Below are 19165 nucleotides of genomic sequence, written 5' to 3' on the forward strand. Positions count from 1 at the left end.
GGCTAGATTTTGAATTAGCCTACTGTTTTTTTTTTTTTTTTTTTAATGAACCATAAAAACATAGCCTGGTAAAATGCAGTGGTTCCCAAATGGTGGATGCAGTCAGGGGAGAGGGCCAATCTGATACAAGTGTTTCCTTTTATGACTGACCATGTCTGTCTGAAAAAGCTGTGCACACACTGAATTGGCTGTAATCATCATTAGTTATCACTTTAATATAGTTTTAGCCAGCTTATGGTGCATAAAGATTACTATCATATTCTACAAACAAAACTGTAAATACAAAAAGGTTCTAAATTGACCGTTTGAACTTCAAGCTGTACATTTTTGACTGCTGAAATGAAGTGAATTTGGCAATACATTCAGTCTGTTTTACTGACAGTCGTTTCTCAATGTGGTGGAAAAAATAGTTCAGCTGAATCAGTTTTAATGTGCTTGTCATAGAAATGTTTCAAGCTATGAAACACACGAGCAGTTGTGGTGCTTTAAGCATCCAGTCTTTCTGATCTCCATTCAAGAAGCCTTATCTTGCACAGGCAAAGATGCAAATCTCAACATTTAATGTGGAAATGCAGGCAGATGTGTTCTCAGACTGGAGAGTGTTTCAACATCTGAGAATTGAGGAGGAAAAAATGGCCCATGTAGATTAGTCTCTGGAGGGTTACATAAACAAAACCAAGATTCACCTCTTTTGCTGAATTTTCTTTTTCTCATTGAATGAATTCATCCATGTTTTTACAGAATTCATCTGTGGTGCTTCTTTTGTCTCTTCAATGTCAATTTTTATTAGATTATTCTGTTATTTCATCCATATACAATGAGGTATTAGGGAATTTTGGTCAAGTATGTTCGAGTTAGAAAGTCCACACCTGGACAGACTTGTTTAAATTGGAATAGGTAGGTGAGATTTTTTTGGGATGGATTTCAGAAAGGTTTATTATTTGGTGTTTGTGGGGACAAAGAGTGTGGTTATTCCAAGTTGGAGTGCTGTAATTGAAACTGAGATGACATATAGCAATGAAGAAACCTTTGCTTAAGTTGCCTGACTGTTAAACTGCTAACATCATTAGAAAACAATTATAATGTATTTCCCTTTGGTCTTGAGGTAACAAAAACCTTTTATGCACTATATATTATTTTTATTTATATTGCTTTGAAATAAAAATGATAAATCATGATATAGCAGTATATTTTTATTGCATGGTTATAGAATGTATTACAAGAAAACTTTTGTTATGTTGAGATCATTAATCGTGAAAATGACTTATTGATCATGATAAAACGACAAAAAATAAATGCATGAGTTTAATTTTTTGTAGTCTTGCACGACAACCCATTTTTACATTTTTACAATGGTCAGTCAAGAAAAATATTACTCTCAAAAAGAAATATTTGCTATCAAACCATCTTCTCCTCATTTACTTCACATAAATAACCCTATAGATGCCACTGAAATAAACCTGCATATTCTCTAATCATGTTTGGTCGCTTTCCATTGTGAAAAGGACTTTTAATGCATTAATACAGCTTGGTTACTGACAGAATAGGCTATACAAAATAAGTTAAATCTTTTTTAAACCATTACTTCTAAATAATTTTATATTAAACAAAATAATTTTATATTAAAAAGTATGCTAAATTCACTTAAAATCAAAAGGAAAAACAGTCTGAGCAGCTGTGCAAAAATGAACCATAGAAGAATGGAACAAATTTAAAATCTGATCAGGATGACCCAGGATGAAGTTTTCAGGTTGGATGGATGGATGGATTTGTGATGGTGATTGTTGTAGTGATTGGACGAGTGAGTGGAGGATGGGGGGACTGGGGGAGGACTTGTTGGCAGGGTCACAAACTATTTCCTTAAACAGAGTTATGAAAACCATACGGCACAAGGGATAGCCACAGGCCGAATCTCCCCCCACCACTCCGTGAACTCATTACCCGCCCCCTCTTCTAATAACAAACGCCTGTACCCTCCTTCTCTGTCTCTCTGCAGCAAACAGACTGCAGACAAAAGTCATCCCTTTAACCATAGAGACCAGAGGTTTGAAATAGACCAGAGGTTTGAAAGAGCTCATAGGTAAATTTAAACATTTGATAAGGTAAAAAAAAAAAAAAAACACAAAAAAACCTGCCGACAAGTAAGATTAACAGACAAAACAAGAAATAGCTCAGCTGCAGAAAAGAACAGTTATGGGAATCAGGACTGTTCGAAAATGCTGTGCTGCATATCCCTGTCTTTTTTTTGTTCTTCTATATTTGAATTGGTCTAAGGGAGTCATGGGACAAAGCTTGCAGGAGCAGGATGGTGTGTGCAATGCAGAGGGATGCTATTCTATTCATCTCCAGCGCAAGACGTTCCGGGAGTCCTGGAGGAGCTGCAAGGATAAAGGGGGGAACCTGGCTACTATGAAAGGACCAGAAGAAGCTTCTTTGATCCATGACCTCCTATCGTCCGGGGTTAGACGTGGCCCCCGACCCAGAATCAGGCTGTGGATTGGCCTTCAGCGTCAGCCTCGGCAGTGCTCGGCCACGCGTCCTTTGAGGGGCTTTACCTGGATCACTGGGGATCAGGAAACGCAGTATACGAACTGGCAACGCGATGACTTACCCAGTGCTTGTGCTGCTCATCGTTGTGTGGTCATTACCTACAACACAGCTGACAAAAGTGGCAACGACCAGTACAACTTCAAATGGCTCGATGGGTCTTGTGGAGTGGCTGTGGAAGGATTCCTCTGCCGTTACACCTACCAAGGGATGTGCCCAGCTCTTCAAAAAGAAGGAGGGGGTCCTGCACTGTACACCACCCCGTTTGAACTGGCAAGTACTATTCTTACTCACATTCCTTTCGGCTCTGTGGCAACTCTTCCTTGTCCTGACAACGAGAAGGAAGACCAGTCAGTTCTGTGCATGCTGAGGGAGGATGGGAGCATTGGCTGGTCGAAGGATGCACCGCTCTGCTTGAACACTGCGAGGGACTGGTGTGAACAGGACAATGGAGGATGCGAGCACTACTGCTTGAACGCAGATACCCATTACTACTGTGAGTGCTCCGAGAATTATGTTCTGGGAGAGGATGGAAAGACCTGCCAGCTTTCGGACCCCTGCCATAGTGCCAACTGCGAGTTTGAGTGCGAGTCCACTTCTCAGGGACACCACTGTAAGTGCCCCGATGGGTACCTCCTGTCAGGTGATGGTCAGAGTTGTCTTGATATAGATGAGTGCTTGCAGAAACCATGTCCGCAGGAATGTGTCAATGCACCTGGTACATTCGAGTGTAGATGTTACGAGGGCTACCTTCCGTCTGAGTTTGGAGAATGCATGGACGTAGATGAATGCATGGAAGGAAAGTGCGATCATTTGTGCGAGAACTCGCCTGGTTCCTACACGTGCCGCTGTCACGAGGGATTCTCTCCACTCAGAGAAGATCCAGATCAATGCAAAGATATCGATGAGTGTAAAACTCCAGACATTTGTGATCAGGTGTGCAGAAATTACGAAGGTGGATTCGAGTGTCTTTGTGAGGAGGGTTATATGTTGCAAGTGGACAACTACTACTGTCGGCCAGTCGAAGAGGATGAACATTTGATGGTCGAATCAGATGATACAACTCTGAATGATCCCAGCTTGCCTGAACTGGTGACAGATGCCAGCCCTCTAGAGTGGCTGACAGATTCCCCAAGCATGGAGTGGCATCCGACTTACCTGAGCTGGTTTACGGAGAAGACCCAGGAAGGAGATGTAGCTACACAGGAACCTGAATTAAATGAGCATGTATCCTCAAATTCTCCTTCGCCTAACTTTTTGATAGATACTACAACTTCAGCTGATTCAAATGAAGAGGATGCACATGAGGAGGAAATAGCAATAGCAACTGGTGATACAGTAGATTTAAGGACTTCAGAAGACAAAGGACCCTCAATGGCTTCGACATCTGCGCCTAAGAGAAAATGGGATTTTGTCATGCTCACTCCTGAAACATCACAAATACCAGAAGATACATCAGGAACAGAACAGCGTCCAGGGGACAGAAAGAAACACGACAAAAGCTGGCTGCTTGTGGCACTGCTGGTACCACTGTGTGTTTTTCTTGTGGTCATGTTAGCATTAGGTATTGTTTATTGCACAAGTTGTGCTGTAGAGCCACGGAGCAAAAGCGTGACAGACTGTTACCGCTGGACCACCACCTCCAAGACTGAAAAGTCAAGCACAGCAAAATCTCGAGCTTGAGTAATGTACAGTTAACTTGACTTTTTATTTTATTATCTTAAAAAGCAGCAATGACCCTGGACTTCGTCAAGCTGTTTTGGTGTGATCACACTGTCACTTTGGTATTCTGTAGGGCCCTGTGGGATATAAGGGCAAAATAGTCACTTAGATGCACAATATAACTTTCAGACATTGGTTTAGATGATTAATACGATTTTAAAAAGCATAAATTCTTTCCAAATGGAAGTGGAGCAGAGACATTTTGTGTAAAGTAGGACATAGCAAACAGAATTTAGCATGCATCCATTTTTCATATAATACAAGAAATGAGATAAAAATATCAACAGATAAAATGTATTTGTTCCAGTCATAGCTTATGCTACAGCACCCCCAAACAGTGAGGTATGTAACTACAACTGTTTGCCCAGACAACTGGTTTCAATCATTGACATTTAAACATAAGAAATTAAACAGATCTGAGTGCATCAGTTTAACTTACAGTTAATATCACTTAATTTTATCCAGCACAAGTTATATTACTATAACATTGTGGCAATTGGATCAGACATACAGTAATACTGGAGATGCCCATGTTACTTTATTATGACTATTAATAAGGCAGAAAAAAGGAAAAGTGTCACAGACCAGTAACAATCATGAAACTAAAGAAACAGTTCAAGCACAAAACACTAATGTCTTCAGTGAAATAGTAAATGAAATAAAAATAATATTTTTTTTTTATTGTTGTTATTTTTCCATATAATAGTAGCGTATATATTACATCCATAATGTCAAACATTTGTTTCATCAACAAATTCGTTTTTCACTGTATCTCACTATTCTCATTTTGTGTTTATCAAAAAGTGTTTTACTAGTGTTAAAATAAACGTTTCTTGCTGTCGCTAATAAAATTTGATTAGCACTCTCAGCATCCCAATTGTAATTCCCACTGTTGGACAGTGATATCAGCTAGAATGACTGCTGGCTTGGCTGTTTTGTGTTGTACAGGCACAGCCACACCAGTAGCTGTCACTGTAAGACATTTGAGTTATTTTCTATACAAACTAAGGTGATTTTAATAAAGCTGAACTTGCACTATGTTATGGTACCGTTTTTTTTTTTGTCCTAATCATGTGTTGTTTTCAAAAGATTCTTTTTCACACTTTGCCATTTTTTTTTGCCATTTTGGAAAAACAAAAGCATGAAAGCAAAATCAGGGTCAGTTTGTCTACTGCATTAGGATTGTTAATGTCATATGTGGAGTTAGCAGAATAATTTGTATCTAATGACTGACTTAATGATCAGCTGATATATTTGTCTGAATGTATTTTTAAAAATCTGTCAGTAACAGTTACATAATGTATTTCTGTCTACATTTGGTCTATGGGAAGCTGATCCATTAAGGAATTGCTTTAGATTGCTTGGCTGCATGGATGTCAGAGTGGGATCCTTCAAGAAAGTAAAAGTATATAAAGAACAACGTTACTAATGATGAAATATGACCTTAAAAACTGTTGTACATGAAATTACAGGAATAAAGAAACAGTATTTAATGTTTTCTAGTGTGATAAAAATATAGAGAATTTATGAAAATAAAAACTGCCTGGTATGTCAATACTGACTTTCTCCTGAAAAATATATTCACCGACGAGGATGGGATTCGAACCCACGCGTGCAGAGCACAATGGATTAGCAGTCCATCGCCTTAACCACTCGGCCACCTCGTCATATAAATAAAACGATTTTGTGCATATCTATAAAAAAAGTATATATTTAACTCATGTCGCACATTCAATTTAACTTAACTGTATACATTTTATGTAAATATTAAAACTTTAATTTACTAAATGGTTGTTTAGGCACCTTTGTCTCCATGATATGTTGCTAAATCGCTACCACAACACTGTTCTAGTAAACACTAAACAGACATTAAAATTAGCAATTAGAAAAACGCATTCTAGAAAGAGCGAAACTGCTCTTGAAAACCTTTGAAGACACTGGTAATACAGCAAATTATTCAAACTATTTCACTACAATAGACTAAACTCACAAACAACTGTTAATGTCATTGACTGCCTACCTGAAAGATATAGAGACTATTCACTGCTTCATTTTGTACGTGATAGTTAAATACCTAACAATAGAAAATAATCACTTATTGAAAAATGTGCGGGGAAAAAACTAGCTTGACATTCGTGTTACCGTAGTCCCCTGCTGCCCTCTACTGGCCACACTGATACTACATTTATATAACAGTACCCTATATAACATTACTCAATTCCTATGCTTTAAAAAAAATCGTAACTTATATGGACACTATTAGATCTAGCATATTCAAAGCTTAAAAAACGCTTAATTGTGTAATATTTTATTATTATTTATTATTAAATATATTATCCATGTGTAATTGATCTATCTAAAATATATCATCTATCTAAAATGTGGATCTCTCTGTCCACATCTGCGATCACTTACCATTTGAATCGAGTTTGACATATTTTAAAGATCTGATAGGTTAACGTTGTCTCGCATTTACTAGTCTCTGTTTACTAGATAAAGAACAACATCTCGGGGAAGGGAGCCGCAGCTGAGCGCACTGTAAACGTCACAACCAATGAAACAGCGGCTTCTGTGGGCTTGTCCAATCACACAATGAGTACTATAGAGCCCTTCCCCCGCGTCTCTGATCATGTGAAGCTTGCCGCGAATTTCAAGCAGTTCAAACTGTTTGGGCGCGCACGGAAACATTTAAGCTGGTTTTAGGGACTTTAAAAAAATATATAAAACAAATCAAGTGGTTTGTTGATTTATTTAGGTATTGTATACGATAATGGCTACTCCTCCCAAGAGATTTTGTTCAAGCTTCGACGCTGACCTCAGTTTCGAAAAAAGGGCATTGAAGATTTCAATAGAGGGAAACATTGGTAAGTTGCTTTAATCAACGAAATAATATACATAAAATAAAACGCACTTAATATATTATGTAAGTGTTTTTAACACCTTAGTTTTTTTTAATTAAACGAACTAGTAATGTGCACGAGAGCTTTCTTGTATTGTTATACAGTAACGTTAGTGCTGTTGGCGCCAAATACTGTAACGTTATCTATTTTGTAGAGTGAGGCTTCACAACCATGGACTATGACTGTTCATCAAACTTCCCTCATGTTAGGTCATAGCATTAAAAAAAATCGAAATCTAAAAAAAATAAAACAACGGTTGACAACTAAAGGATGTTGTTTCATAACGTTGCAGAACCATGACAACCAGGCTATAGTTAAAAAAAACTAAATATTTATGACATAAAATGTCATACTGCTATAATTTTTGGTTTAAGCATTCTTCTGGCAATTAATACAAATATACAAACATCTAGGGAATTGTTTTACTCTTTGATAATTATGAGACAACACAAGTTATGATTGTTTATTTTGGTATTGTAAATTTTAAAACCTTTATGTCTGTGCAACAGCGGCAGGGAAGTCAACTTTTGTGCGGTTGTTGGATCGGGCGTCAGAGGAATGGGAGGTCATACCAGAGCCCATTGGGAAGTGGTGCAATGTACAAACCACAGAGAACGAGTATGAGGTACAGTAACGTTATGTGTCTGTATACAAGATGTTTTTATTAAGGAGTGTCTTCAAACTCAGTCTCAAATGTTAACTGGAGTTCTTTTAATAATATATCCCATTCAAACCTTGTAGGAGCTCAGCACATCCCAGAAGAGTGGAGGCAACCTGCTGCAGATGTTATATGACAAGCCCAGTCGCTGGTCTTACACATTCCAGACCTACGCCTGCCTGAGTCGTGTCCGTTCACAGCTTCAGCCTCCTTCTGCCAAACTTCAGCAGGCAGAGAAACCGGTCCAGTTCTTTGAGCGTTCTGTCTATAGTGATCGGTACATACAAACAGCTTCTCGCAACAATTTATAAGACAATAAAAAAAGACATGTAAAATGGCATTGAACTGAAAAAGTCTTGATGTTTTTAATCCTCCAGATATGTGTTTGCCTCCAACCTCTTTGAGTCTGGAGATCTGAATGAGACCGAGTGGGCCATCTACCAAGACTGGCATTCGTGGCTCCTCACTCAGTTTGAGTCCCAGATTGAGCTGGACGCCATGATCTATCTTCGTGCTGATCCCGAGGTATCTAGCAGCTCCTTACATGTTGAATGGATCACCTGTAGTAATATAAAAGTGATGTAAATGTAAGGATATATACTATGATTCATTGATTTAACACATGATCTGCAGAGGTGTATGCAGCGCCTTCAGTTCCGAGGGCGAGAGGAGGAACAGGGGATCCCACTGGAATACCTAGAGAAGCTGCACTATAAGCACGAGTGTTGGCTGTCCAACCGAACCACAAAGTCAGTGGTCAACTTAATATGTGCTAAAACTTGTATTTCAGCTGTTTTCATTGATTAAGTATCTAAATGGATCTCTTGTCGTATACAGGTTGGATTTTGAGTATCTTAAAGACTTGCCAATACTGGTCCTGGATGTTAATGAGGATTTTAAAAATGACAGAATTAAGCAAGAAGGTGTAATTGACAAGGTACGTATATATGGGTCTGCGGACAAATGGCATCATTAAGAGTTTTGCCTTTTATGCCTGTTTCACACTGGATGCGCAAGCAGAGCGGAGGCAGCGTTTGTAGTGTGCAGCTGAACCGTGGCTTGTGTTTCCGCAAATACAGACGAGTATCATCCATTCTGTCATGCTTTTCAGATGTCCTCCTCATGTGCTTTGATTTATGATGGGCAGCAAACTCTGCTGCAATGCAACAATGTTCCTCTTCTACTGTGTATAACATGCTGTATATATGTAGTTTATATGATAAAAGTAATCTTATCGTTAAGATACCACTAGTTTTTATAATTTAAACAGGCTTTTGAAGTTTGGGCAAAAACTCCTGGCAATGTATTCATGTATTTTATTTAATTTTTTCACAGCGCTGATTGTTATTTGGTGATTTGTGAAACATAGATCACTTTACTTATATGATTTTGTGGTGAAATTTGAACTCAGGTCTATTTTGAATCAGAACAACGCACTGTGGCTTTAATCCAACGTGAGCGGCGTAGCAAAAATGGACTTCATGCCAGAACGATCGCGGCACTGCCACTTCTGCTCTGCTCCTGCTACAAGCTGTCTCAGCGTGCAGTGTGAATAGTCTAAATTTGTTAAAGGGATAGTTCACCCAAAAATAAAAATCATCATTTACTTACCCTCACGTTGTTCCAAACCTATACATTTCTTTGTTCTGCTGAACACAAAAGAAGATGTTTTGAAAAATGTTTTTTAACCAAACCGTTGTGGGACACCATTGACTTTCATAGTATGGAAAAAAATACTATGGAAGTCAATGATGCCCCACAACTTTTTGCAACGGCTTGAGGGTAAATGATGACAGAATTTTCATTTTTGGGTGAACTACCCCTTTAACATGGGTGCTGTGCTTACTTGTCCAGTGTGAAACAGGCCCATCAGTAAAGTGTTTTAGAATTGCCATGATTTGATGTTTTTTCTTCTTCTTTTCTTTCAGGTGAAAGAGTTTCTGAGCTCCTTGTAGCCTCAAAATGTAAATTGATCTGTGTGAATGATGTACATTGGTGATTCCTCACTAGTATTCTGGATTCACGTCTCTGGTCATTTGAATGAATTTATGATTGTATTATTTTATTTAGCTTGTTGTACATATGTATTTTTATAGAATTAAAACCTCATTTTTTACACACTTTTTTTTTTTTTAACTCTTCTGCAATGGAAACTGAAGCAGGACAGGACATCATGTGTAAAGTGCAGGACATTTTTGGACAAACAACATATACAGTTCAATTTTAAACCATTGGCTTTTAGTGCAGAGATTAGTATTTATATAAGTTTTGTCATTAGGCTTGAAGACTATTCCTTAAGGGAAAATATTAAAGCTAATATTACAGGGTTCCCACAGACATAGGAAAGGCCAGTTTTAAAATGATGATTTACACAACTGAGAAGCTGTGGCAATAAATAAAATCTCAAAAATGCATCTAGATATTCTCTGTTCTTAAATATTTCATACTCCTGTAATTATACCTCTGTAATTCAGGCTGTCAGGATGCTGACTCACTCAGTAATGAGGACCTGCTGGCTCATTCTGTGATTTTGAGTTCATTATTAAAATTAAGATTGGTTTAATAATTTTCGGCTTTAATGGTCAGTGAAGGCAATTCAGTTATGACCATTTTCCAGGTTAATTTTATCTATGTTCAGACTGGTTTACCCATTTAAAATTGAAGAAATGTATCACTGGTTTAAATGTCATGCAGACATGTCCTTACAGCTCATTTGACATGAGAAACAATGAAATGCATTTGCAATACCGTAATCATGAACAGGACTCATAATTGTGGCATGTACATATGTCAAACTAAGGTTATGTGGCCCATATACATAATTTAGACTCAAAGTGAAGAGTATGAAGAAACTTTTTTTTTTTTTAATGATATTATGAGCTCGCTCATAAACCCAATGCATGCGGTGCAAATAGATGAAACAAGTGAAAAGTGAAACCTTTCACATGTAAACAGAAACTGAGTTTTAATATTTAGAATATTAAAATGTCATTGTTTATTGAAAAATATTAAACCACTGTCTGTCATTTGAAAACCACTGTCTGTTATTGAAAAATATTAAACCAGACTTGTAATTGTTCTAATCTTTAATATTCAAAATTGAGTATGTCAAATTATTAAAGTCTAAAATCTTTATTCAGCTTACAATTGCCATCTAAACAGAGTTTATTGTGAACATTAAATTTGGATTTTGAATAACTTCCAATTAGTTTTCAGTTTTAACTGCCAAGAAAAAGCTTTACATAGAGTCATAAAAATAATTCCATGGAGTCATAAATATTTTTTAAATGAATCCAGGTGGCATAAAAGGCTAAATATGTTTATGCAGAAGAATGTGAAAAGAAATCCCTATTAAAAAAAAATACGATTTTCCCCAAAAAGAAGGATATTATCCTTTGTGTACAATATTATATACGAATCAATATTAAACTACAAGTCCCATAATGAAATCTTCCAGAGAAATCCGGGTATTGCTTCACCCAGGTCGGTCGCGCCCTCCTCTAAACAGAATGTTATTGACACAGTTGTCGTAACATGTTAAATAGTAAGAGTTGCTTAATATCGGACGCAAAGAGATGACAGCTACACTTTTGACTGTCAACATATTAGATATTATACTTATTAAATAATTAGACAGTCAGTGACCGACTAATTTGATGCATCTTAGCACTGCGTTACTGTAAACATGACACCTCGAAAATGTACAAAACTTCCTAAATATGATTCTGAAACAAATTAACCTCTACTTTCTCGATAAAGACAAAAATAGGCGTAACGAGAGGGCGGGAATTTGTGACAAGCGTGCCCACGTCCAATCGTCTTTACTAAAGGATGTTTCCTGGCGTTAAATCTTAAAGCCCTCTTGTAAACCAACCTTGACGTCGCGTGCTTTTGCTTGAGTAGCGTGCGTTGCAGCCAATCAGGTTCCAGTACTTAACTCTCGCGCCCAATAACCTACGCATATTTTGAACAAGGGCGGGACAATACACAAATGGAACGAAGTAGGATAGGTTGTTAGAAAGTTAATGGCTTGGGGGAAAGAGATTCTCTTCTCGCTTCAGGAGAGTTTGAGGATTTTTCTGAAGTAAAACGTAATTATTTTATAACAATATAACCCCAAAGAAAGTGAAAAGACAACATTACCTTCACAAATAGACGTATTATATAGGAAAGTATGCAGGATGCAGTAGCCGGGACGGCAATGCTGACGGACGGCTTCGAGGACGAGATTGACTCGGTGACTCCGCGTTCCCCTGCGTTAGGGATGGGGGTTGGAGCTACACCAGGAGCCGGACTCGGGGGCCTTGGTGGCAAGAAAGTCCGCTTGTTCGGCGAGGCTGGCGGGCCCACCACAGACAGACTTGATTTCAAACTCACAGCGGCCGCGGTGTTATCGTCAGGCCCCGGATCCGGCAGCGACGAGGATGAGGTGTCTGAGGTGAGAGCGAGTCAGCCTGCAGGAAAGTGGAGAGAGAGTGTGTGTGTGCTAGCTCACATGCTAACTCCTGCTAGCCCTAATAGGCTTCATTCCCAACCCACCAAAACCCTGGAATTAATCACCTCATCTAAAGAGGCCGACTTATCACGTCCCACTTTTGACAACATTTACACAACAACACCTTTGTGCAGAGCGCCGTTAGCAACTATTTCAGTAGCGTTTCGCGCGACCCACGTTGCCAGTTGCGTTTCTAAATAGCTCATATTCAGGCGAGTTAGCTTAGCTTAGCACGGGCTCAGATGAAGGCGGCGATTTGGGCCTAAAGAGAACATCAGGGGGCAACGCCATCGTCTGCTAGTTAGCCATCCCAAATAATTTCACCGATTTCAACCACTTGTCACTTTAGTTTACGCCTTTAAAGTGTAACTCATCACACGTCGCGTCTTAGTGACATTCATTTTGAAGGATGTAGAAATATCGCTAGCCGGGAGGCTAAGTGGCTCTTGGTACGTATCTAAATATTAGCTGGAAATTTTAGCTTTTTAGCAAAGCTTATCTGCGTGACGGTGCCTCGCCAGGCCTTTGCACTGTGTTGGTAAACTTAAGGTTTGACTTAGATCTGACATCTGTGTCAGTAGATGCATGATGTTCTAACGTTCACATTACCTTAGTGTCAGCACTTGTACTTAAGCTCAAGACATGTAAATGTATCCACACAGCAGGATCTGTCATTTCATGGGACGCAAATGTTAAAACGACAAGCTTTAAGGTTAGATATTTATTCTTTGATGTCAGAGGGACAATCATTAGCCATTGTGATCGTTAAGTGTGGCGCTGGGCTTCAGGGCTACTTGTCATGTGGGTTTGTATCAAGATGCACCTGTTGGGTCCTGTAGATTGATAATTATCAATCCCACTTAGGAAGATTTTCTAAAACTGTAGCAACGTCTAATAGAATCGAGTGCATGCTTCCACTTTATTCAAGCATTTGCAATACTCAAACAGCCTGTCAGAGGTATGGTCTGATTCTTAATTTTGATTAAAGGATTGTATGGATTTACCTTTTGTTGACAGATGACGTGCATTTGCCATGCAAGAATTGCATGATGAAAAATGAATGCGTGTAGGGGTGGGTGATGTATCACAATATAGTTTGCTTCAAATTAGGTTTTTGCGATATCAAAAGTTAGGTGATAGTTTTGAAATTATTAACACTAAATTTGATTTCACCACAAAAAATAATACTAGCTTCAGTAAAGTTGACAACTTTTTACATACAAGTAATTATAGAACAGAGATGCAAATTAAGTAAACGGTACTTGTTTTTCAGGTCGATCTATTGTGTGTGAAAACCAAATCGAGTCCTCTTTTGTGGCAAATTGGGATGATTTGTATAAAATCGCTTGAACTTTAAAAAATTCGCCGTGTCTATTTTCTAAATACATTCATCTGATTCTATTCTATTAATAGATTCTATTTTATTAATATCTGGATCTTCCGGCGTAAACGACAGACTTCTCTCTGGTCTTCTCCAATCATTTACTCGACATAAACCCCACTTCTGCAAGATTTTGTGCAACGGCCACATATCAAAAACCGTCTCATCCAAAACATTTTTTATTATCCGTTGCACTTGGATGTACGTTACTATAATGGAATAAAATGTTACTACTTCCATTTTATTTACGTTTTTGTTTTGTTGTGTATCCATTTTTTTTATTTATTTAACTGGCATGTCTTAAAAACGCATACAACTGATAGACTTTTATGACGAAGCATATCATGAGAGCATAACCGCAATCTCTACCGGTTGACAAATTTCTTATTATTTATCGTGTCTGTTGGTATATCGCATACTTGCTCCACAACCAAGTGTGAAGTGTTTAAAAAAAAATATGAACAGAGCAATATGGCTGCAGAGCAACCTTAGGCCTGTTTTAATGTAAATGACTGAAGTCAAATGAAGTTCTCGGGGAGTAAGCTGTGCTGAAACACTTACAAACATACATACACCGTTGTATTTCAGAGCTGCATGTGATCCCCCCCCCTGTCTGGAGTACAGGGGTGTGTCTGTTGTTGCCTTTTATAACTTGTAATGGTCGCCCCCTACCCATGTGTTGTTGGTATTTGTTTGGAATTTAGGGGGAGGGGTATTAAAGTCGGTGGAGGTACACAGAGATGATGACAAGCTCAGGTAGGGCCCACATTCCCACGAATTCTGGCACTCTTCATGAACTTCCTGTTGGGTCACTCTGCTTCATGAGTTAGTCTGCTCTATGCTTTGACTTAAAATTAGACTAAATATGTTTAGAAATGTAATCATGTATGTGAAAAACAAGTTTAGTCATTCTGCAACCCGAAGTATAGCTGAATCAGGATATTCAGTCTGACCTGGAAGCAGGATCATGTGAGAAGTTGTCACATTACATTGTTACATCAAGTTGTTACATTACATTCATTAAATTACAAATCGACACATTTTTTTAGGTACATTTAAATTCTTGACATTCTTTTTGATTTGTATTAGTTGGAATTCTGCAGTTGTCTGTAGTCATACATTTGCATAGTCCGTTTCAGATACTGAGCCTTGTATCTTATTTGCTTCACTTTAAATTGTGACAGTGATTTGTTCTCTTAATATAGGCCTCTACTGCAAGCTATATTCATGGTTCTGGAAAATCTGGGAATATTAGGGAATTTCAAAAGTGCGATTTGCATGCTTGGGGAAAAGTATGATGATGAATGAAATGTTAAAGGTCATGGGAAATTTTAAAGACAATTTAAACTGTATGGTTACACTGTTCTAATCACTTCGTGTGAGTGTGGTGTTGTTTTTCACACATTGGTCAACGTGTGGCAACCCACTATATGTCCTATATATTAACAGGCACAGAAGTGATGTTCTGGGTTCATTCAGAGACTCTTTGTTAAATCAATACCTGAGTCAGTCAAATATCAGATGAAAAGAGCAGCATACTTGTAGCGGACAATTGCCCTTTTCTGCCCTCATGTCAAAATGCTTTTTCTTATGAGAATAGAAAAAAACAAAACACATTTAGTATCAAAGTTTGCATTACATTTACTGAGTTTAAGTCCTCGTCCTCTACTGAATCCCTCATTAGCATCTTTTTATCTTAACGTATTATGAACCCTTACACCATAATATTTTTGACTTACAGAAACTCCTAACATAAAAAGGTATTTCTTGTGAGCATTTGTTAGTGTGTGTGTGTGTGTGTGTTTTTCTCTTAACACATTTAATGACCAAGACCATTCACATGACTGTGGCCTATGACACAGCATGTGTTTTCTAATTAATTGCATATTGCTTTCTGAAGAGGGAGTCAACTACAGTCGTTACACGTTAACTCCCTGTCTTTGGGGAAAACTGTAGATATAATCGTATACAAACCTGGCAATCCCTCTACCTTGTTTCTAGTTTGGATCCTGGCTAGTGCAACATATATTTTTGGTGTCTGTTTAATAGGGGTGGGAATCTTTTGGTACCTCATGATTCCATTCAAATCAATTCTCGAGGTCACGAAAAAAAAAGAAAAAAAAAAATTCTCAATTTTGAGTAATTTCGATTCGATACATTTATGGATTTGATTGTAGTTTACTGTTTTGTTACTTATTTGACTGCGGTAGACAGTTTAATCGGTCTAGAAGAAAAAAAATGCACTGAATTAAATGTAAACAAATGCCATTTAAGCTGACTGCAATCATTGCTCAAATGACTGGCAGTCTTCTGTAATAAAGCAAGGCAGTCCTGAGACAAATAGAAAAACTACTTAGTACATAAATTAAATTCTTGATACAAAAATAAGATTTTTTTGCAAATATGAAACTGGTAAATAAAATGAAAATAAATAAATAAACAGTACAAATACAATAGAAAACATACAAATTAAATAGGCTAAACTAAGTTTTTCAGGTACAGTAACAGTAGCCTAGTTTTATTTGAAATGTCTTAAGAAATACTACAGAAATTGAATAAAATGTAAAAATAAAACACAATATAGTCTTCAGTATCTTTATTATGAATCAATTTATATTTAATTCATACAGTGAAGTAATTCATTCAAAAACAGTAAGTGATTTAAAAAATGTATTATTACCATTAATGAAACAGACGGAAATAGACTTAATAATTAAACTTGCATCAGACTTGTATATGATCCTCTCTGAGTAGTTTTTGTACTATTGTGTAGTTCAGAGTGTATTTAAGTGCAAGGGTTAAGTGCATTGCAATCATATTGCAATATGTGCGAAAGAATTGAAAGTTTTAAATGCAAAATAATTTTTGTTTATTTTTATAAAGGCTGTGGATGTAGTGTCCGTACTGCGGCTTGAGAAGCAGCTTTATATAACCCGAGTACATACAGTACACATGCATTCAGAGCAGGTTCTCTGTTGCATTGCCAGTTTTATCCATATGTAACGGTGTAGTTGGAGTTTCATCATCTTGTGCAGTTCCCAGTTTATGATGATTCTTTAAAAACTTGTTGTTTCAGCCATGCACCGTAGTATGTTAGAAACTATGTGAAGTAGCCTAAATTAGAGGTTGACTGATAGTGGATTTTACCGATAACGATTAGGCTAACCGATATTTTTAAAATGGATTCTGGATAAAAAAAAAAAAGACACTCCAAGTAAAACAGTGCTGAACTGAAATGTGCTAAATTAAATAAATATATAAATGTGAATATATTAAAATGAGAAGGTCTACGGAATGAATTCTACAGAAAATATTACAGATTTCTTTAGCTATAACCTAGAAACATGCGTACATTTCATAGGTAACACTTTACAAGTCCCATTTGTTAACAAGGATGTATTAGCTAGCTTTCATGAACTAAATGCATTATGCAATATCATTTTTTTTACAGCATGTATTAAAGGGGTGGTTCAGAATTTTGGACATCGGACCTCATTTACAAGTTAGCCTGTGTGTTATTTATCAGTGGAGACAGTTTTCCAAAATTTTCACCCAGTCCTTCCAGTTGCATAGTTCGCCGGTGCTAGGCTAGCGCGAGTCAACGGTATCTGCTAGCCTGCCATTAAAAACAGTTTCACCCACTCCACAGTACACCAAAAGAAAATAAATTATAACGCCAGACTACCGATGTAAATGTCTGTTGAGAGAATAATGTTAAAAATCAAACTACCCTTTCATCGCATTGCAATAGTTATACTTTGTTCCCTGTATTTATTAGCACAGTCTACAACAGCGGCGAAGTGATATTAAGTTACCTAGGCAACCGAGAGAGCCGGTCCACATGACAATCACGCAAGTGTATTTACCTGCCGCTGACACTCATCACTACAGCAGAAGCAGAGTATATTTCACGAAGAAATCAACAAGACATAAGACTATGGCCACGTTTGAAAGCCATGGCAATGTTTTGGACTTTGGAGACGATGCAGGCGAGGAATGTGTGTTATTCAACGAACCGTAACTTACATGTATGAGCCGGAATACACAGACGAACACAGAGGGCAGAAATAGAAAGAATGTCTGTCTGTAGAGACAACAGCAGCTGGAGATGCCGTAGAGAACCGGGACAGAACATCGGGAGACCGGTGGTGCCAGTGCAGAAAATGTATAGCTACATATAGCTAGCTAGACGTCCCGACTGTAGTGCGCTTCTGTTCTGTTTACACTTTTCGGCGCAGTACTACTAACCGGAGCAAAATAAAATTCCGTCGCTGCTGAGAAACTAGTTCCTGTAAATGTAATGCGATCATTGAGGTGTAGTTTGATTTCTAACATTATTCTCTCAACAGACATCGATAGTCTGGCGTTATAATTTATTTGCTTTTGGTGTACTGTGGAGTGGGTAAAACTGTTTTTAATGGCAGGCTAGCAGATACCGTTGACTCGCGCTAGCCTAGCACCAGCGAACTATGCAACTGGAAGGACTGGGTGAAATTTTTTGAAAACTGTCTCCACTGATAAATAACACACAGGCTAACTTGTAAATGAGGTCCGATGTCCAAAATTCTGAACCACCCCTTTAATATTTGAGCAAGACAATTGTACCTTGATCATTCATGTTAGTTTATAGTACGTTAAGGTTAACAGATAAAATAAATATTAAAACTGTTGTAAATGTTGAAATTAACAAACTAACAATAGACAATACTACAACATTTATTAACCTTAGTTAATTCTAAAAATATTATCTTATTGTAAAGTTTTACCATTTCATATAAATCCAAAGAGTCTGCTATGCTTAAAGATGGCCATCTTTAAATCTCTGCAAAGGCCAGGGCATTAATTGCATAAATGTATATTACATGTATAGTCTCTCACTTTATTTGCTTCTATATAAGATCTATTATATTTCTAATCAAAATTACAATATGTATTGCAGTGATAAAAAATAATTTAATCAAATGCGTTTCTGATTTGTTTGTTTCTGTCGGCTGCATGAACATATCAATGTTGAGAAAGCAATCACGTCACTAGCTTTAAACATGCAACTTTGCCGGCTAATGAATGCATAAAAGTGACCAGCTGGATATAAACCATAGACTGTAAAAAAAAATATGGACGTAGGGTCCGTGACTTCACCTGTTGGTGTCTGAAGAGTGTTTTTGAAGCCTAAAGTGAGCATAGCCGGACGTCGCCATCTTGGCTGCGTGTCACTCCCGGATAACAGAATATGGTCAAAGAGGCGGGGTGTGGGTGGAGCTGAAACCACGCCCACCTAGCTCGATGTGATCGAGTTTGCTCAGGCTTAGGAAGTAATGCTATATGCTACTGGCCTCGCGCTACAGTGACAGCTGACTTGAAGTAAAGCTAATAGTTAAAAGTTCATGTTTTTGCCCTTAAAAATACTATAATAGTTAAGACTAAAAGTGAGACTGTGTATCGTGATGCATTATTATTCAGCT

General features: G+C 37.7%; 3 protein-coding genes across 9 annotated transcripts in view; all 3 read left to right on the forward strand.

Moving 5' to 3' along the window:
* Window positions 1-1414: 1414 nt before the first annotated feature.
* Window positions 1415-6401, forward strand: cd248b (CD248 molecule, endosialin b). Its single transcript, XM_084387784.1, has one exon. It carries the CDS (start codon window positions 2194-2196, stop codon window positions 4228-4230), a length of 2037 nt encoding a protein of 678 aa, XP_084243910.1. The 5' UTR covers window positions 1415-2193; the 3' UTR covers window positions 4231-6401.
* Window positions 6402-6894: 493 nt separating this feature from the next.
* Window positions 6895-10239, forward strand: LOC311276717 (deoxycytidine kinase 2). Its single transcript, XM_084386574.1, has 7 exons — window positions 6895-7133; window positions 7679-7794; window positions 7911-8104; window positions 8205-8352; window positions 8461-8576; window positions 8665-8764; window positions 9756-10239. The coding sequence occupies exons 1-7, from the start codon at window positions 7040-7042 to the stop codon at window positions 9780-9782; spliced, it is 795 nt and encodes a 264-aa protein (XP_084242700.1). The 5' UTR covers window positions 6895-7039; the 3' UTR covers window positions 9783-10239.
* A 1565-nt stretch (window positions 10240-11804) lies between these two features.
* Window positions 11805-19165, forward strand: part of ankhd1 (ankyrin repeat and KH domain containing 1) — a 52121-nt gene continuing 44760 nt past the window's right edge. For all 7 annotated transcript variants that reach the window (XM_084386575.1, XM_084386576.1, XM_084386578.1 and 4 more), the window contains exon 1: window positions 11805-12265. In XM_084386575.1, the coding sequence (XP_084242701.1) occupies window positions 12002-12265 (264 nt within the window). In that variant the 5' untranslated portion in view covers window positions 11805-12001. The remainder of the gene's footprint in view (window positions 12266-19165) is intronic.

The sequence above is a fragment of the Rutilus rutilus genome, assembly GCF_951802725.1.
Source record: "Rutilus rutilus genome assembly, chromosome: 18".
Classification (NCBI taxonomy): domain Eukaryota; kingdom Metazoa; phylum Chordata; class Actinopteri; order Cypriniformes; family Leuciscidae; genus Rutilus; species Rutilus rutilus.